We start from the raw sequence: 20,573 nt of genomic DNA, 5'->3' as shown, positions 1-20,573 counted from the left end.
CTTCACCTTGCCATCTTTAATATCTTGCAGATACTTCGGACAACTTCATTTCCAATGCCCTTTGTCGTTGCAGTAAAAGCAAGTGCCCTCTTTGGGATTAGAGACAAGAGGAGCATCAGAAATGGATTTACCTTTGGGTCCATTGCTTGACGACCCAACATGAGACTTTCCTTTCTAGTTTTGCTTTAGAGGACCTTTCCTCTTCTTCCACTACCCTCGACCAATGGCCAAAACGAGAACACTAGCAAGAGTGGAGGCAATACTCTTTCCCTTCATACCTGCTTCAGCTGTCAACAGGAGGTTATGCAATTAAGCCAAGGTGGTCTCATTGTTGTTCAAATGATAGGTCAAGATGAGTTGATCATAACAACTTGGTAAGGAGTTCAAGACTATGTCAATAGCCAACTCCTCATCAAAATGCACATTAAGCCTCAAAGGCGCTCCACGTAACATTGCATTCTCGGTACGTGGCCACAGACAGATTCTCCATCTTTCATTTTTCACCCCATGAGGGACATTACCACATCCTAATTTTCTTGACGAGCTCGCTTGTGGTACTTCTCCACAAGGTCCTTGTTAATCTCATATGACCAGTAATCCTCTAGAATATTTGCAACTCATGGGTCATCATGGCGACCATGATGCAAGCAACTTTTGTTGCATCATTGTAGTGCCTCTTATATGCGGCTAGTTCTTTAGGAGTGGCCTTCTCTTCGTCAATCCCAGTTAGTTCTTTCTCAAGGACATACTCCTTGTCCTCCAAACGAAGGGCCATTTTGATATTGCGTATCCAGTCGTTGTAGTTGGAGCCATCAAATGTCACCTTTGAGCAGATGTTCAACAAAGAAGTTTTGATTGGTGGAGGAGGGACCAAAAGCATTATTTGGAGTAAAAATCTATAAAAGGAAGGTAGTTTTAGTTAGATAAGAATAATCCTTAATATAGAAACCCAAAATGAAATATTAAGGTTAGGATCCAACTCCATACTTCATAATTTAAAAAAGGGATGCCATAATCTTATTGTAAATTTATAAAGGTAGGTAAATGACGATTTACCAATTCCACCAATAGAAAACGAAGTTTTGATGAAATTCCTAGATATTTTGAGATTCATTGAACTATTCAATGACATGTTTAATCTCAGATTATGATCTTCTATTTGTGACTAACATACCGAAGATCACAAACATGATGTGAATAACCATGCAAATGAGCTTGGTAACCTCATTGTCATTCATCATCCCAATTGATGTACTGGTAAACCACACACGCTCCATCAACAATGAAAATTTATGAGATACCCATTACAACTCTTTATTAGTCCTTATTAGTGTGACGGTTAACCAAACACACTCCACTAACGACTTATATAGTGTAATGTGTCATTTCATGGGTTAGCATACAGATTCACATTTTTCCTAAAGTAACTATAATTGAGATTTTTTATAAAAGGGTTTAGTTACTTTTTAATATCATTATACTTTTAATGAGAATTAATTTGTCCTATCAAACCCGTTCGGCTAACGACATTCCATTAATCAAGGAAGTGATAGGTGATAGTGGACACCCATTCAACTACCATTTTATAGGCAATTTCCTTACACCCCCTTATACACTAGCTTTGTGAATGAGGTGTACTAGCGATTCGACAGACTTAATCTTATACGTATAGTAATTATTAAACTTTTAATTTTACATATAGTATAAGGTGTATTTTAAAACTTTTCAAAATACTAGGTTTATAATTAAATTTCAAAAATTAAATAATTAATTTAAATTTAAAAATAAACCAAATGATTTAATATTTATCTATTAATTACCATTTAGTTAAATATATTAAATCAAATAAGGATTATCTAATTAAATTAATCACATTATTTGATCCTAATCCTTACCCTCTAAATTTTCGAAAATATTGGGTATAGGATTTATCCAATTTTAATTATCTCTTTTTAGGCAATTAAAATGATAATTACCAAATTTCGAAAAACCCTAATCTTTTCAGTTTTCGAAATTCTTGGGGAGGAAGGTTAGGGTTTCAAAACACTAACCCTAATTTTGAAACTTAGGGGGCAAGGTTAGGGTTTCAAAATCCTAATCCTAATTTCGAAAAAAAGCCTTTTAGCGTTTAATTTCCATAAATTCTAATTTGATTAAATTCAACAATTATAGAAAATTCAAATGAAAACAAACCAAACGCTCTGATACCATTGACGGGTTTTAGGCATAACAAAACAAACTTAAACTCATAAGTGTGCATGAAACCTAAAACAAGATCTATGTTTTCTCTATTGAAACTATTACTCTGAACATCAAAATAAGAACCCTAGAAACCCTAGGTAATTTTCGGAAAACACATAAAAGGGTTTAGGATTACATACCTTATTGTTATTATAGCAAATAACAATCATCCTTGGAAAGAAGTGATGGCCGACAATAAAAGGCCTAGGGTCATTTATATAGTACAACAAGGAAGCCCTTGATAATCCTAATTTGAATATAATAATAATATTTCAAATTGGCAATTATCCAGCTCCATATTTATCCACATGGGATAATCCACAAATCATATATTCTCCTCTAGAAACTGTCCACCCTCTTGGTGGAAGGATAAGGAGTCTTTTTGTTCAACTATTGAGCAATTTCACATTAGACCCTGCACTTTTAATTAATTCCATTAATCCCAAAATTAATTCTAATTAATTGCTGATTAATTATTAATTAATATTACTATTTATAATGTAACATTCCAAAATTCATGACCAAAAATTTCATTTTTAATATAGCTAAAACACATTTTTAACTTGGTTCACACAATGAAAAGCATTTCAAATAAAACATTTATCAGAGTTCATTCCTAGAAATCACATATTGCGAAAAACATTGTAACATCCCAAATACAGTCTAAAAATTTCGTTTGAAAACATTACTAAAACCATAATATCCAAATATCGTTTGAAAACATTACTAAAACCATAATATCCAAATATCATATAATAAAAACCATATGTCGTGTATCTCAAAATGTCATAATAAATGTATCAAAGCAAATCTGATGTCAGGATCGTGTCAAAAATATCGAGTCTAATTCCAAGGCTAAAACTATGATGTGTGCCCTGCCATCATCCCGAACCCATCCCTTTGCTAGCTGAAGTACCTGAAACAAAAACTGAAACTGTAAGAAAGAAGCTTAGTGAGCTCCCCCAAATACCACATACCATATAATAACATATAAAGCACATGTTGGGCCTTGCCCACTGCATCAGATCGAAGTCCGAAACTGACTAGGGCCTTGCCCACTGCATCGGACCGAAGTCCGGAACTAACTACGGCCTCGCCCACTGCATCGGATCGAAATTCTGAACTAACTAGGGCCTCGCCCACTGCATCGGACCGAAGTCCGGAACTAACTAGGGCTTTGCCCACTGCATCGGACCGAAGTCCGGAACTAACTAGGGCCTCGCCCACTGCATCAGACCGTAGTCCGGAACTAACTAGAGCCTTGCCCACTGCATCGGACCGTAGTCCGGAACTAACTAGACATAGCATAACATAATCATAACATATAACATAAACACATATAATGCATACTGCATCGGACCGCAGTCAGGAACTCATAACACATAGACATGCCTGAATCACAAATACATCAAGCATACTAAACTACTATAATCTAAACGGGATGGCATTGTGGCCGTAGACCCATTCCTACTGGAAGGAAACTCACTTCACACTGTTGAAGTCCTACTGACAAAACCATAGTTGCTGGATGACAGATTCCCGATCTATCAATATCAAAATAATACCCAATTAATAATTGGGTTCCAACTTATAACCATAAGTCCATACTTAGGTAAAAGACTACTTTACCCCTATCTTAGCTTGACTCAAGCCCAAGGCCCAAACCAAAGGCCCAAAAGTCTAATAATGGACCAAGGCCCAACTATGGCCCAATTTTCCAAATTGGGCCCAAACCTCTACATGGACTTCCCTTAAGGCCCAATTGTTCAGTCCAATCCAACATGTCTCATTCTAAGGGACCAATACCATACAACCATGTAGGCCCAAACTATGGCCCATCTATGGCCCAATTTTCCAAATTAGGCCCAATCCTTCATATGGGTCATACCCTAAAGCCCAACTAATTACTCTAGTCCATTTGATTATTCTTGGATGGCCCAACACAAAGCCCAAGTGAATATTAGGGTTTTCTCACTTAGCCCATTAAGGACTTAATCCATTAAGTCATTTACTCTACTAGATAACTGATATGGAGAAATTGGGCTTAATACACATTCCAATCTCAATGGCCCAAAAGTGGGTCCAATAAGTTCAAGTCCAAAATACTTATAATTAGGGTTTTTCACTCAAACATGGCCCAATAGGCCCAAATAAGTCTTTAAGCCCATTCGGGTCTTGCTAGGTCCATTAGGGTTTGCTTGTGGGGCACCACCCACTACCGCCTTGGGTAGTGGTGATCAATGGCGGCTCACGATAGCGGCCACCACCTTACGGTGGTGGTTACTATTATTATTTTCATTATTCCATGTTAATTACAATTACAAGGCTTTTATCCAAAATACACACACTAACTAATAGACACACACACACAGCCACACCATCGTGGCCGGCGGTGGCTCGTGGTGGCAATGGCTTTTCCTGATTCTCTGGCCAAACAAACCCAATCATACATCACAGAAATAACACTCATATGCCTTAACCCATTACAAAATAACCCTAGCCACCCACCTTGTGGCACACTGCGATGGCAGCCACCACCTCACGGTGGTGGCATTGGTCAGTCCATACGATTCATGAAGTCTTCCAGCAACAACAAGCTTGTGACGATGCAACCGGAACAAAGTGGATGGTTGTGGCCTTGTCGTTGTCAAAGGGCAGCAATACACATGTGGCGGTGATTGCGGCTTCTGATGGTGGTTGGGTTGCTCGTGACTGGAGGACAGCTGATCTCTCACGTCCGACTTCATCCTCAGCAACCACTGGAGGCATATCGAGGTTCTCCGATGGCTAAGTGGCTAACGGGATGGCGGTGGCAGAACAAAACAAAACGCGAGAGGGTGGCAGCCTCCACTGGGAATGATATTAGCGACGCCACATATGAGGTTTTCCCAGATCCCTCGCTGCTATGATGTCAAAGAGAGGTTTCCGCCTTCAATGGGATAACACAACGGCTGCTCGGTGGTTCATCGGTTGTACAGCGCCTCTTCGGCAGCATGGCGTGGTGGCGCTCGTTGGCGGGGCAGTAGGCGGCCTCCTTTCCCGATCGAAATAGTGAGATGAGGAGTAGTGGCGGTTGGAACAAAATGTTTAGGTTTAGGGTTAAAGGATGCGGTGTGGGGAAGGGATACGAGTATATCCCGTGTGCCATTTCAGGCATTTTTATCAATTTATTAAACTTCAGCCCCTCCATCCTAATTTGTTTTCAAACTAAATCCAAAACATACCAAATAGACCCTGACCTCAGAAATATTTACAAACTGAATCCAAAACTTACTTTTTAAACCCTGATCCCATAAATTTCTTTCATTATAGATCCCTAAATCACCAATAAACCCTTAAGCCTTCAAATCTTTTCAATTTAAGTCCAGAATGTACACTTTTACCCTCGGCTATCAAAATTCTTCACAAACTAGTCCGGGACTTACATTTATTAATTTATTTAAATAAACGGGCGTTATAAACATAGGTATATGCGCTTCAATCATCTCTATCTCCTTTATTTGAAAACTAGAGGTACCTGAAACCAAAACCGAAAACCATAAGCACGAAGCTTAGAGATTTCCCCAAATACCACATACCATACATATCAACATACCGCCTAGCATATCTTTGTCACACCCCCAAACCAAGGATGGCGGAAACGTCCAGGGGTGGAGGACTTCATGTACAGTATCATAACAACATGTATAATAGTGCTCAAAGTAAATACAACCATCATAAATATAATTGAAAAAGTTACATCAAAGTATATGTTTACATGTTTCAAAATCAATTACAATATGATGACAAAAATAAATTGTTGACGGTTTAACGTCCCATCCTCAAAGCGCTGAAGTTTTCCTGTTTCACTGATTTCCTGAGAATACAAGTAGTTTTGAAAAGTGTCAACAATTAAGTTGGTGAGTTCATAAGAGTTTTGTTTGGAGTAGAAACCGTTTTCCCTTTTTTTTTTAAAAAAATCGATGAAGTTTGATTTCCAGAAAATCCAATATTTTCTTAGTTAAGTGTAAACAGAATAATTCTAAGCGATGCGTTGATGTATTCTAGATTTACCCGTAGATTTCCCCTATAATTGTCCAGCCTATATAAGTTATATAAGATTTAGGTTAGATAAAACGTCGAATATAATGGGTCCGCCCTAGGTCCACAACCAAACAAGGAATAGGAGATGAGGCGGGCACCACCAATTCCAAGTCAATCCAGACTAAATTCTTGTATGACTCAAGCATATACGCTCAACGATTATAGTTGAAGTCTAACCATATGAAAATCTATTGTGATTATAACCTATACATATCATAGTTCACTGGGGAGTAATAGGGATTAGGGAACCTGAACTATGCATATGAATAGCTTATCAAAAGTGATGGTGATGGTGAGTGTAACCTATACATATCATAAGTGATGGTGAATGTGAATATAACCTATACATATCATAGTTCACCGGGGAGTAATAGAGATTAGTGAACCTGAACTATGCATATGAATAGCTTATCGAAAGTGATGGTGATGGTGAGTGTAACCTATACATATCATAAGTGATGGTGAATGTGAATATAACCTATATATATCATAGTTCACCGGGGAGTAATAGAGATTAGTGAACCTGAACTATGCATATGAATAGCTTATCGAAAGTGATGGTGAATATAACCTATATGATGTGTTAATGTGAATATAACCTATACATATCATAGTTCACCGGGGAGTAATAGAGATTAGTGAACCTGAACTATGCATATGAATAGCTTATCGAAAGTGATGGTGAATTCCTTTCTTGTAATTTAGTTCCTAGGGTAGATGAAACATAAACTATACCTATTATAGTTTATTACTTTGTTTGTAATATGTATTTACCATAACTATACCGATTATAATTAACGCGTTCGTTTGTGGGGGTATAATGGCTTAACTATACTTATTATAGATTATCTTAATCGTCCATAGCGGCAATAACTCTTTTGTAAGTGTAAGACCTTTAATATTGTGTTTGTTATATTAATAACCCTAAACTATACCTATTATAGTTTATCGATTGATTTCGTGGGAAAAGAGCATAGGCCTTACTTGTCATAATTTATCACTGTTTATATTTTAATGGATAGAGCCTCATAATTTATCACTGTTTATATTTTTAAATAAGATTTTATCCTTAAAATGTGATTAAATCATTAATTTAGGGGTCTTATAATTAAAAATAAGGTTTTGGGTGAAAATCCCATGTTAAAATAATTAAAAATGGGTTTAAAACGCAAAAATACGCAAAAACGGGGTGAAAATTGCATTTTCCAGCGAGTTTCTTCGGACCTAGGCCGAAGCTCGGTCCCTAGGCCGAAGTCCGGTCAGGCGGGGCTTGGTTCGGACGCGGGTGGTTGAATCCGGAGGCGAAGGCGCGAAGGAGTGGCTCGGTCCGAGGTGAAGCTATCCGAAGCGAAGGCGAGAAGCGGAAGCAGGTTCGGTCCGAAGGGAAGCCAGAACCGAAGGTACTGTTGTGAACAGTGATGAACAGTACTTTCGGTTCGGACCTTTCTTCCTTGCATGGTTCGGTTCGGATCTCCTTCAATGCCGGGTCCGGTTCGGATGAACAGTGGTTTCGGTTCAGCTCATGAACAGTACTTTCGGTTCAGACCCTCATGAATAGTGCTTTCGGTTCGGTTCATGAATAGTACTTTCGGTTCGGAGGGTTCGTTTCCTTAAGTCCGTTTTTCGCGTAGACTTCCGTTCTTGGGCTATTTTCGCCAAATTTGAGGGTCGGGATGCCCCGAGTGATTATAGAAAGTTGGGAGAGATTTCGAGAGAGATTTGAGAGAGATTCCTCGTTCTCAGAGAGATTTGGGAGAGATTTGACGTACTTGGAGAGATTTCGCATACGAAGAGATACGTGAGAGAGATTTCACATACTTAGAGAGATTTGGGAGAGATTTGACATACTTGGAGAGATTTCACATACAAAGAGATATGTGAGAGAGATTTCACATACTTAGAGAGATTTGGGAGAGATTTGATATACTTGGAGAGATTTGGGAGAGATTTGACATACTTGGAGAGATTTCGCATACAAAGAGATATGTGGGAGAGATTTCACATACAAAGAGATATGTGAGAGAGATTTCACATACTTAGAGAGATTTGGGAGAGATTTGACATACTTGGAGAGATTTGGGAGAGAATTGACATACTTGGAGAGATTTCGCATACAAAGAGATATGTGGGAGAGATTTCACATACAAAGAGATATGTGAGAGAGATTTCACATACTTAGAGAGATTTGGGAGAGATTTGACATACTTGGAGAGATTTGGGAGAGAATTGACATACTTGGAGAGATTTCGCATACAAAGAGATATGTGGGAGAGATTTCACATACTTAGAGATATGTGGGAGAGGTTTCACATACTTAGAGATATGTGGGAGAGATTTCACTGGTGACCTTTTTGAGTGTCCGGCTACGCACTGCAAGGTCCTTAAACCCCGTTAAGCCTTGATTAGGGATCTTGCATACTCCCGATGAGTATGTAACATTGTCGTATCGGTTTGGCTTTCTACGTACCACCGTTTCAGGTTAAGGAGATTTAGGTGAACGCACTTTTCGATTTATGATCTCTCATTAAAATAGAGAGTTGTTTAGAAGTTACGTAACGTAAACTCTAGTACTCACGGCAATTTGAGTTGACCGGTTTGACTTGTTGACTTTTAGTTGACTTTGACTTGACCGAAAGTTGACGGTTGTCACAATCTTGGTGCTGGCCTACCCCTTCGGTCTCTTTCAACCGGATATTGTCTAGTCATATAAGCACATAAATCACATACTGCCATACATAACCATGAGCCATACATATCATTCATATATCATAATCAACAAAGAGGTTATGTGCTGACACATAGTCTTGCTATTATGCCACAGGCCGCCACGTGGTCTTTCTTGCCAAGCCGGGGGCCACCCCCTGGGTCTTACAAACAAGTACCAAGAGCCACCTCCTAGTTTTCCATGCAAGCATCACAAAGACAATTTGCATACATACTACTCTACTTAGCTAATTAGCATAATGTGTGCCAGGAGCCACCTCTTCGTCTTTCTTTCATAATGCCTAGGGTTAACCCCCAGATCTTCCTATCATACATAATAGCATATAGTGTGCCAGGAGCTAATTCAGGTCTTTCATACATAATGCCTAGGGCTAACCCCCTGGTCTTCCTACAACACATAAACCAAATGGGCCTGTATTGGTGCCTTCGACCCATACAAACAGTGAGGAGACTCACCTCGAATGTAGAAGCTCCCCGGAAGAAATCCTTAGCTGCTACCATGTCGGCTTTTCCGAGCTATGAATACCAGAACCAGATAAAATCTTAGTTAATAGGCCAAAACCCTCAAGTAACGGTTAACGGAAGTCAAAGTCAACAAATCAAACTTCAGGCTTGGTACGCCCATCGTACTCAGCTCGTACGCATGGCGTACTTACCAACCAAAATCGGGACCCCATACGAGTACGTGCAGCGTAGTTAAAGGTACGCCTGACGTACCCGGCCAAATGGCACTTTTCCATTAAGTGCTTAATCTCATAAGTCCTTTCATCCAACACTCAGATCTAGTCCTACAACATCATTCTAATTCATAAAAGTTTCCACCTTTATGACTTTCCATGTCTAGAAAAGGTCCAAAAGCTAAAACCTTAACTTATTAATCCATTAAGAAATCATGATACTCTCATGGAAGGTATATAGGATCAATATTACATTTTTATGGATCCTAAAAGCTCCATAATGGATATAGTTTCCAACTTTATCCATTAGAATGGTCCAAACCACCAATATCTAGCCTTTAAGCATCATCTGGGACCAACGTGCATCTTTTTCAACTTAATCCATTAAGTCTAAGTCTCCAACCTTCATATATGAATCATAATGATGTTTAGATAGATAAAGTTTACAACTTTATCCATAACAAGGTCACAAACTTTCAAGATCTAAATTTTATGCACTAAAATGACCAAAATGCATCATCAAGATTCAAACATTATAACTCTAAAAGATAGATCAAGGTGAACAAAGTCCAGATCTACAAGCTCCAATGCAACCAACAGTTCTACAAGAAGTTCCTTCTTCTCCAAGGTGCACCATGCATACTCCAAAGCACTCAAAATCACCTTCTTTTAGCTTACAAGGCTCATCTAAGGTTAGGGTTTCATGAAAGGGGTGTTGGAGGGGTGGAGTCTGAGAATGGAGTGGGTTTGGGGGAGTTAAGGAGCTTAAATAGGGCTAACCACGAAATTAGGGTTTGGGCACTAATTGCGTACACCCAACGTACTCCTGGTATGCCTAGTGTACTCCAGATTCCATTAGTACGCCCAACGTACACCTTTTTGTACTTCCAACGTACTCAGCTTGGCCCAAAACCACCCAAACTTCAAACAGTCATAACTTCTTCGTTCTAACTCCGTTTTCGACGTTCTTTATATCCACAGAAAGGTATTGAGGAGCTCTAAAAACCCTATCTAACTACTTTTGACATAAAACACATCAAACTAAAATCCATAATTCATAAAAGAAGTCTAAAACACTACATTCCCATTTTACCCCTTGACTCCAAAGTGCAAACTAAAATATTGGGTCACATATCTTCATTACCCACATCCAAATGGGCCTAACTCTCACCTTTTCAAAGGACCTAATCCTTATGATGACCGCTCTTCGGGCTACAGCCTCGAATTAGGAATTGATTTGGAATAGGGTGTTACATATAATTAATATATAATTCTCATAATATATTAATAAATTATTTATTTCAATTTATTAATCAAATAATAAATCAAACTCTCTCTCTAAAAACATCTTGTCCAATTTTTAGGTTTGAAGGCAACCTTAAAGGATTGTGCTAGTATCAATTCAAGTTTACACTAATTATAGTTATGGGCTTAGACACCTAATCCAACATGACTTATCGGCAATGTCAATCATCAAGATTTTCCAAGCCTTGGCGATCCACGTCGTTCGAAGGTGTGACTTAAGGCGAAAATTTTGTATATAATTAGTATTTTTATATGTATTTTCAACTATTATTTATTTGTATACACATATATGAGTTAAGGTGCCATTTTGGTAAGGCTTGGCGACAGGTACAAACCTTGGAATGATGGCATGCCATGGCAGAGCCCTGACGAGCTTTTTAGAACCTTTAAAAAAATTGATTCATTTAATAGAATAAAGACATTTAAAACGACAGTTTAAAAAGTTAAATAAATCAAATACGTAAATCAAAAAACATTAACAGTTTTTAAGGCACTCTAACCAAGACATTGTTAGATCTTTCATAATTCAATTTTATTTCTTATTCGATCAATGTTTAATGATATAATTTTGAAGGTGATAAATTAATATCTAATGGGTAAAAAATTGCAACGTTCTAATAAAAGACAGACAAAATTGCAAAAATTGTCTCTACAGTTGGCAAATTTATGTGGTTTTGATCCAAAAAGTTTTATTGGTGTACCACTGTTCCAAAAATGTATACATTATGTGGATCTCATCCCTACGGTTGAGATTTCTGTGTGATTTTGATCCATACCCAACCTAAAATGATGAATATGCCCTTAGAATTGTTTTTTAATTTCTTTTTATCTATTTTCTTTAATATTTCTTATTTTTTAATTAAATATATCAAAAAAAATCCCAAATGCCCCACCTAAGTCATATTCCCCAGTCCCCACCCCTCTTACTATATCGATGTATAGTCTCCACCGAAGGCCTAGCCTTCAACGGCGACAACAACCCACCTCTCACTGCATAAACTATCGATCTCTCTGTCTTTGTCTCTCTGTCTCTCTCTTTCTCCCTCTCCCCCCACCCACCATCGTCCAACCTTGAAGACAGTAGCCACCACAGTTAAACTTAAATCCCCAAATCAAATCCAAAAACTGAAGACGTCATATCGAATTCTCCACTAAAATGAAATCCAAAATTTGTTTCTAATCTTGTTTTAGAAACCAAAATCAAAAGTTGATAATGGAGTAGAAAACGAGAGATATGTAAAGGGAAAGGGATATGGGTTCTTGTGGCTTGTCGGATATATAAATTAAGGAGTTAAGGAAGCTGTGATGGTCTTCAATTTAATGCTACTGCTGGAGGAAATCATATGACAACAATTTGGTGGACAGATACAATAGATGACAACACATAAAGTGAAGATCCTAGCTCTGACGATGAATTTGAATGGAAGGCTGAGTTGGGTTTTGATAAGGTGCAAGTCCAGTTCTTTCCAACAAAGGCCATGTAAGAAGCAGGGGTGGAATAAGTCGGGCAAGGTGAAGCCAAGGCTCCAATCTTACTTCCAACGACGACAGAAGCCCCACATCCCACGGCCAACTGTGGTCGCCGATGGCTTACTTCTTCTATTGTGGTAACAGTGATGATATATTTCATATATTCATCTCAAACCAAAATTATATAGAGAGAGATATAGTGATGATGTATTTAACATAAATCTCTTATGATCTGGACAAGGAACAAGATGAACAAATATAGAGGAACAACAAGATGTATAGATGCAAAAATAATAATAATAATAATAATAATAATAATAATAATAATAATAATAATAACTCTGAAATCGTCTTCAAATCTAAACCAAAATCAAAACCCACTTCTTAGAAAAATAGACCACCAGAAAAACAATCCAACATTTCTTTGCAAATTTGGTTTCTTGAATTAGGAATGATAATAAACATGGAGGTAGCAGTGAAGTTATAGAGGTGGTAGTGGAGTTGAACTAAGGAGGGGGGAGAGGTTGTAGAACAGGATTATATATATATATATATATATATATATATATATATATATATATATATAAGGGGTAGAATAGTTTTTTCATGTTGATAGAGACCAAAAATAAGAAAAAAAAAGATTCAATTTTGGACCATTGGTGCACCACCAAAACATTTTAGACCAAAACCACATAATTTTGTCAACCACAGGGCATATTTTTCAATTTTGTCTAAAAGATATAATTCTGAAGGTGATAAAGTAAGTTTAACTAGTCGGTGATCCTGTGCATTGCCCAAGACACTTTGTTTATTTAAAAAAAAACCCAAAAATTGGTGAATTTAAAACAACAAAAACAAATAAAAAAATGAAAAGTCAACGATTTCTTAATAAGTCAGCAAAATGTAGGGATCATTTATCTAACTTATGACAAACGTGCAAGATAGAAAACTAAATAAATAAGGGTGCATAATAATAAAAGCCATATAAGAACCAAAAGTGTCAACCTGAACAAAATTCACAGACCATTTATGCAAGGGATATCAATCAAACAAGCCAAACCATAAAGTATAAGGTCGAATAAGACAAATCAGGGACCAAAACTGTCAACTTCTAAAACTATTGTGGCAAACCTTTGATTCCTAAAATGTTGATAGGGACTAAATATGACAAACAATAAAATAGGGGTGGTTAATATGGAATGAAAAAGAAGTACCTTATTGCTAAGGATGTATACAGAGTATATAAATGATATATTCACTCCAAGTATATCCAAAAGTTTATTACATTTTAAATGAAAAATTGCAAAAATAGTCCTTATGGTATGCTTTTTTTTCTGAGGTTTAGTTCAAACCTCGATTTTTTGGCTTCGTGGTCCTTTTGAGTTAGATTCATTGCAAATTTGGTCACTCAGTAAAATAAGATGACTTTAATACCCTTGAGGTATTTATTTTCTATTTTTCTTTCATTTTTAGAATATAATATTTATTTATTTATTTTAATAATTAAAAAATAAAAAGGGGCCCACCTCTATGTGTGGTGTATGTGTGTGTGGATACCCGAGAACATATACATACACATACAATCAAAAAAACACACTCCCTTCCCATTGTTCCTGTTCCTTGCAACTAAACCTACCAATAACCACCATTATGAGCCAACCTACAACCCAAATCTTTGTCCGCAACCCTTACCCAATATTTATGTTTTCCTTCTCCTTCTTTTTTTAAATCCATGGAAAAATATAGATATGGAAAAAGACGAAGCTGGTGAGGAACAAAATAAGTCTTTGGTGGTGATGGTTGGTTGTGATGAACTTCATCTTCCCTTCCAAATCAAAATATATGGAAAACAAAAACGAGCAGATATGTGCATACCTAATTGGGGTTTGTACCGTTCACTGTCTTCTACATCAACGATTGTAGTATCTTCAACTTTAATACTTTCCGAAGCTATAAACATAGTTGCATATTACCCCACCACAACTATCACCACCCATCTAATATCAAACCATTGTGTCTTATCCGACTAAACCCTAAACCATAATCAAACCTAATATTAAAATCGAACTCGGAATCAAAAGTTCAACCTAACAAAAATCAAATTTTGATAAAATCTGTTGAAATCGTGAGAAAAACCCACACACATGATAAGGGTTTATCATATACTCAACCCCATTTCCTTATATTCTTTGTAATTGGTGTGAACAAATCGATGATTTCAATCCAAGTATTAAAAAAAATCAGAACTATATCAAAATATGAAATGTTGTATCAAACTTAGTTGCATCTTTTTTTCTTCTAAATGATCTACTGCCCATCAAAACCTAACTATATGCGAGTTTTTTATTCCGAAGAGAAGGTCACAAATACAACACATGATTATTGAACCAATGGTTGGAACAAATCGATGGATGTCAGTGATTGATCTGTGGTAAGGAGAAGAAATACAGATAACTGCAGAAAGAGAGAGAGAGAGAGAGAGAGAGAAAGATTTCATATCTAGGTCTAGTAAATTGGAAACTTCATGTCCAGGTCTTATGATTGGAAGCTTCAGCTACCTTTTTCGGGGGTAGCCCACGATGACGAAGGTGGTTGTTGAAATCGGCACACACACATACACACCTACAAATCCATGGTAGAAGTTGTTGAAATCGACATACTCACACACATATGCCTTCGGTTGGACGAGTAATCGAGAGAATGCTAGCTTCACTAGTTCTCAAATCTACAAACGTCAAATGAGAGAGAGAGAGAGAGAGAAAGAGAGATGGGCCCTATATTTTTAATTAATAAAAGTTTTAAATGAAATAGAGGAAATATAAAAAATTTATCAGAAAGACATTTTAGTCTTTTCAGTTTTCTGAAGGACCAAAATCACAATTAAACATGGTCAAAAGAACCACCAATTCAAAAAAGTCGAGGTTTGGACCAAAACTTGGAAAAATTACATACAAAAGAGACATTTTTGTAATTTTGTACATTTTAAACTATTTAATATAATATTTAATTACAAAGTGACATTTTAATGAATGAGTAGAATTTTTATTAGCATATTAAAATAATAGTTAATTATGAATACTTTTCTTAGGATAGAAACAAAAAAAATCTATGTGTAATTAAAAATTAAAATTATAATAATATTTTATTGGGTGAAAGAGAGATTAAGAGTAAGTTGGTAATTTAATTTTAAAGTTAAAAGCATTTTGAAGAAGCCATATTGCAAATATCAATGTTCTAGATAATGTTAGGCGTTACTTGACGGCAATATCAAACTTCAAGTTTTTTCAAGCCATGCCAAGTCACGTCGATTGTAGGGGTGTGTATGGGGCGGTTTGGTTCGGTTATTGGTCAAAAACAAACCATAACCATTATGATTGGTTAATGCATTTTGGTAGCCATTGAGTATGGTTAATATTGGTAATGGTTAGTGGTTTTTGTCGGTTAACGGTTTTGGTTAATGGTTAATATTGGTTAACCACAAATGTTCAAATTAATATAAATCGAAAAAGTATATTGGCATAAAAAATGAAAAGAGAATACAAAAAATTCCTCGACGTCAATGTTTATAACCTAGCTTATAGTAATAGAAGAAATGAGTGCATTTGATACTCAGAGTGAGATAACACATGGTTACATACAAAATAAAAAACATTCAGTAAAAATATAAAACATTAAAAAAAATTGACATTACTAATTTTATACAATGATAATTGATATTAACATTAAAATAAAGCCAAACATTCATATATGTTCAATGTGATTAAATCAAAAACTATAAAATAAAATAATCAAACATTCATATTATGTGTTATATAGATAAAAAAAAAAAAGTCAATCACTCATATACATTCAATGTGATTAAGTAAAAAACAGTAAATAAAAAAAAGCCAAAAAAAAAGAATACATTCTTAATATATCACAAAGTAAAAAATAACCAAAAACTTAACTTACCTAGAATTCTTGATTATAAAGTCAAAAAATCCTTTAAATATGTCTATAAAGTCTCGGATTAGGATTATGAGTGTCAAAATTAAACTAATTGTGAATAATGCTTACAAATTGTAGAATTAGCCAATTAAGAATTACAACATTAATTAATAATCTAACTCAATGCTTGATTGAAAGATTGTCTATGTCTGCATGATCAGTCTTTGATCGTTTGATTGCTCGTTTGTCTCATAATAAGTGAAGATTAATAAATTATATTTTGAAAGTTTAATGGGTCTTAAATAAGTTTGACTATATTATTTTATATATAATCTATAATTTTTATATATTAAAATATAAAGTTAGCGGTTTGGTTAATAATGGTTCGGTTGACCTATAAAACCATAACCGAACCGTTAATTATTGGTTAACAAAAATCAGAAACCGATCCAACGGTTTTTAAAATGGTTTGGTTATTATGGTTCAGTTATATTGGTTAATTTGGTTTTGGTTCGGTTTTTCGGTTAATATGCTTACCCCTAGTCGATTGTGAGACCTAACTTAAAGCGGCAATTTTTTACATAATTAATAATTTTATATGTGTTGTTTACTATTATTTATTTTTATGTAAACGGTTACTTAACAAGTTTAGCGGCAAGTATGGCATGTAATAAAAATATAGATAATAATTGTGGATAAATAATTAAAAATAAACTTTTCGAAAAGCACAACATGGGTTTTCGTATTGTATAATATCTTGAACGAGGTCTTCGATTTAAACCATGTCAAACTTCAAAGCAAAACTCCCGTTGTGCCCATACTGACCCTCGTATAAATTCCACCAACAACAATACTTTCCTTCCCCCTCACTAAACACAAAGAGGTATTGCATATTTGCATCAGATGGGTTCCGAAGCAGAACTGGGGAAGCCACATGCCATATGTATCCCCTATCCAGCACAAGGCCACATCAACCCCATGATGAAACTTGCGAAGCTCCTTCACTGTAAGGGCTTCCATATCTCCTTCGTCAACACCCACTACAACCATAAGCGCCTACTCAGATCCCGAGGTCCTTCCTCCCTCAAAGGCCTCCAAGATTTTCGTTTTCACTCCATTCCCGATGGTCTTCCGCCATCTGACGCTGAAGCCACCCAGTCAATCCCTGACATCTGTGAATCTGTTCCTAAGCACTGTCTGGAACCTTTCTGTGAGCTTATCACTAAGCTTAATGGTGGTGAGGAGTCCGATGTGCCCCCAGTGAGTTGTATTATATCCGACGGGTGCATGAGCTTTACGCTTAAAGCTGCCGAGAGGTTCGGGTTGCCGGAAGTACTGTTCTGGACGCCAAGTGCCTGCGGGCTTTTGGGTTACACTCGTTATCGTGAACTTCTTCAGAGAGGGTATACTCCCCTCAAAGGTAAATTTTTTGTCCATATTGTACTTCTCTTAGTTGTATCCTATCCGATGTGCCCCCACTGACACTGTTAGAGTCGGTCCATACAGTGGATAAGCCCTGTGCTATAAAGTAATTTGATTTTTTTACTGTAATAGTAAATTGAGTATTTCATGTTCACCAATATAAACGGAGATGTCGAGATGTCAAGTGGGCATCCTTTGTCGCTTTGGTCATTGGATATGGAATTTTAAGCGGTATTATTTTAATGCTGTAAGGCATTTCATTAATTAAATATGTAATTTCAATTAAGGATATCACATTAAACATTAATTCCTAAGCATGTCAGGTTTAATTGAATATGATTTGAAATAAGATTTATATAGTCTGGTAAACTTTATAAAATACAAATAAAACATATTCTAAAAGAATTAAAAAGGCTTAATTTTTCCTTTCGAACAAAGTTAATATAATTTAACTCTAAATCTATTAATGTCAAGTTAACAATATAACCATTGTTAGTTTAGTCCATTTTCCGATTATTAGTTCTACCTCATTAAACTATTTATTGTGATACTCTATCTATTGTTAAATTAGGATTGTAACTTTACATGCACAATGGTAATTAACTAAATATTACAGATATGAACGACATAACAAGTGAGTATTTGGAAACAAGTTTGGATTGGATTCCTGGAATGAATAACATACGACTAAGGGATTTACCGAGCTTCATTCGAACCACAGACATAAACGATATCTTGTTCAACTATCTTATGACCGAAGCAGAAACTCTTCCTAGGGGCACGGCTATTGTGCTCAACACATTTGATGCCTTAGAACAAGATAGTGTTAACCCTTTAATTGAGATAAACCCACGAACCTACACCATAGGCCCGCTACACTTGATGCAACAACATATTCATGATGATCGGCTCAAAGACATTGGATCCAACCTTTGGAAAGAAAATGATAATTGCATCAGGTGGCTAGACACAAAAGATCTTGGGTCGGTTGTTTACGTGAACTTTGGAAGTATTACAGTAATGACAAAAGAACAACTCATCGAGTTTGGGTGGGGTCTTGCTAATAGCAAGAAGAATTTCTTATGGATAACTAGGCCGGACATTGTGGGAGGCAAAGAGGCCTTGATGCCACAAGAGTTTGTGGATGAGACAAAAGAGAGAGGCTTGGTGACTAGTTGGTGTCCTCAAGAACAGGTACTTTATGTAACGTTTTTTATAATCTAGAAAACTTTCACATAGAAACAAAGTAATAATACAAAGATAAATAGAAATTTATTGAACATATATTTAAGTCATTTAACCTTGTTTGACTACGTTTAATGTTGATGGTTGTTTTCTTGTCATGACATTGATATACTTCTTTATTGATCTGCATATGAAGGTTTTGAGGCATTCAGCAATCGGGGTATTCTTGACTCATAGTGGATGGAACTCAACTATTGAGAGTATTAGCAGCAGTGTTCCAGTGATTTGTTGGCCGTTTTTTGCAGAGCAACAAACAAATTGTCGGTATAGTTGTGTAGAGTGGGGGATTGGAATTGAAATTGATACAGATGTTAAGAGAGAGGAGGTGGAGGCTCAGGTGAGGGATATGATGGATGGGAAGAAAGGGAAGATTATGAAAAGTAAGGCTTTGGAGTGGAAGAAGGAAGCAGAAGAAGCCGTTGCTATTGCTGGATCGTCTTATCTCAACTTTGAAAAATTAATCAGTGAGGTTCTTTTAAGGAAGTGCAGTTGATATTTGGTTGCTATTGGTCAATATGTCAACAAAAGTTTTGGAAAAAAACCACTCAGTTAAATTGTTTCTTTTCCGGCAGCTTAAACATCATCAAAAAGATATTGCGATCGTTTTAAATCCATCATAAATAAATGAAAAATGCGGATGATGTATTGTTTACTTTTAAAACATGAAAAGATTTGCAACAACATATTATATATTTAAATATTATTATTAGGCCATCCGGTGAGCTACATTAATTTAATTGGATTTTTCATACAATTTTTTAGTATTTAAAATACATTATTTTATAAAATTCAATGAAACACATTTTTCAAAAATAGTAAAAGTTTGTTTTTTTTCCAATGATCATTAAAATCAAAATCGAATGAATGTCAATTTGATATTTTAAGTGTGATATTTTGCTAATAATTTGTCACAAAAAATTGTTTATTATAACAATTGTCTATCTTTAGAGACACATAGTTAAGCAAAGTATGACCATGTTCATCGAATGACTACATGAATTTATTTTCAATGTTGAATTTTCCTAATAATTTGTCACAATAAAAGTTGTTTAATATAAATGACCAGGATGAAGATAAGTTTGGTATTCGTTCGGGCCTTGGTGGCCATGGTAGTTTGGTTTTGAATGGTATAGATTTGTACGAGTTAGTTGATCTTAAGGTGTTGAAGACCTTGTTCAAAGTAATGTTAATTTGATTCGTAGGGTTTATGTATGAAGCATATGTGATGATCGACCTGAGGGTTGCAGTCTGAGGATGGGTGCTCAACTGATGGATTGGAGCGTAGTTTTCTACGGCAAGGTTATGTTTTTCCAACTGTTAAATTAGGTGTCTAAGTCCATAACTATAATTATTATAAACTTGAATTGATAGTAGCAGAGTTATTTTGGGTTGCCCTAAAACTTAGCAATTAGACAAGATTATTGTGGAGAGTGAGGTTAATTTATTATTCGCATAATAAATTGAAATAATTGATTTATT

The 20,573-nt window shown here is 36.0% G+C and overlaps 1 protein-coding gene across 1 annotated transcript; it reads left to right on the top strand.

Moving 5' to 3' along the window:
• Positions 1–17,205: 17,205 nt before the first annotated feature.
• LOC145061199 (UDP-glycosyltransferase 85A8-like) lies at positions 17,206–19,775 on the top strand. The gene is made up of 3 exons (XM_079008619.1): positions 17,206–17,847; positions 18,466–19,043; positions 19,231–19,775. The coding sequence occupies exons 1-3, from the start codon at positions 17,331–17,333 to the stop codon at positions 19,585–19,587; spliced, it is 1,452 nt and encodes a 483-aa protein (XP_078864745.1). The 5' UTR covers positions 17,206–17,330; the 3' UTR covers positions 19,588–19,775.
• Positions 19,776–20,573: the final 798 nt, after the last annotated feature.

The sequence above is a fragment of the Lactuca serriola genome, chromosome 7 (genome assembly GCF_051521515.1).
Source record: "Lactuca serriola cultivar US96UC23 chromosome 7, Lser_US96UC23_V15, whole genome shotgun sequence".
Classification (NCBI taxonomy): domain Eukaryota; kingdom Viridiplantae; phylum Streptophyta; class Magnoliopsida; order Asterales; family Asteraceae; genus Lactuca; species Lactuca serriola.
The sequence above is the reverse complement of the archived record's forward strand: the minus strand, read 5'-3'. Positions and strand labels throughout refer to the sequence as shown.

What these genes read in the sequence shown, in the direction of transcription:
- LOC145061199 (XM_079008619.1), top strand. Translation starts at nt 17,331, where the DNA reads ATGGGTTCCGAAGCAGAACTGGGGAAGCCACATGCCATATGTATCCCC. An exon ending in AGGGTATACTCCCCTCAAAG is followed by an intron (nt 17,848 to 18,465) that starts GTAAATTTTTTG and finishes TAAATATTACAG; the next exon opens with ATATGAACGACATAACAAGT. An exon ending in GTTGGTGTCCTCAAGAACAG is followed by an intron (nt 19,044 to 19,230) that starts GTACTTTATGTA and finishes CTGCATATGAAG; the next exon opens with GTTTTGAGGCATTCAGCAAT.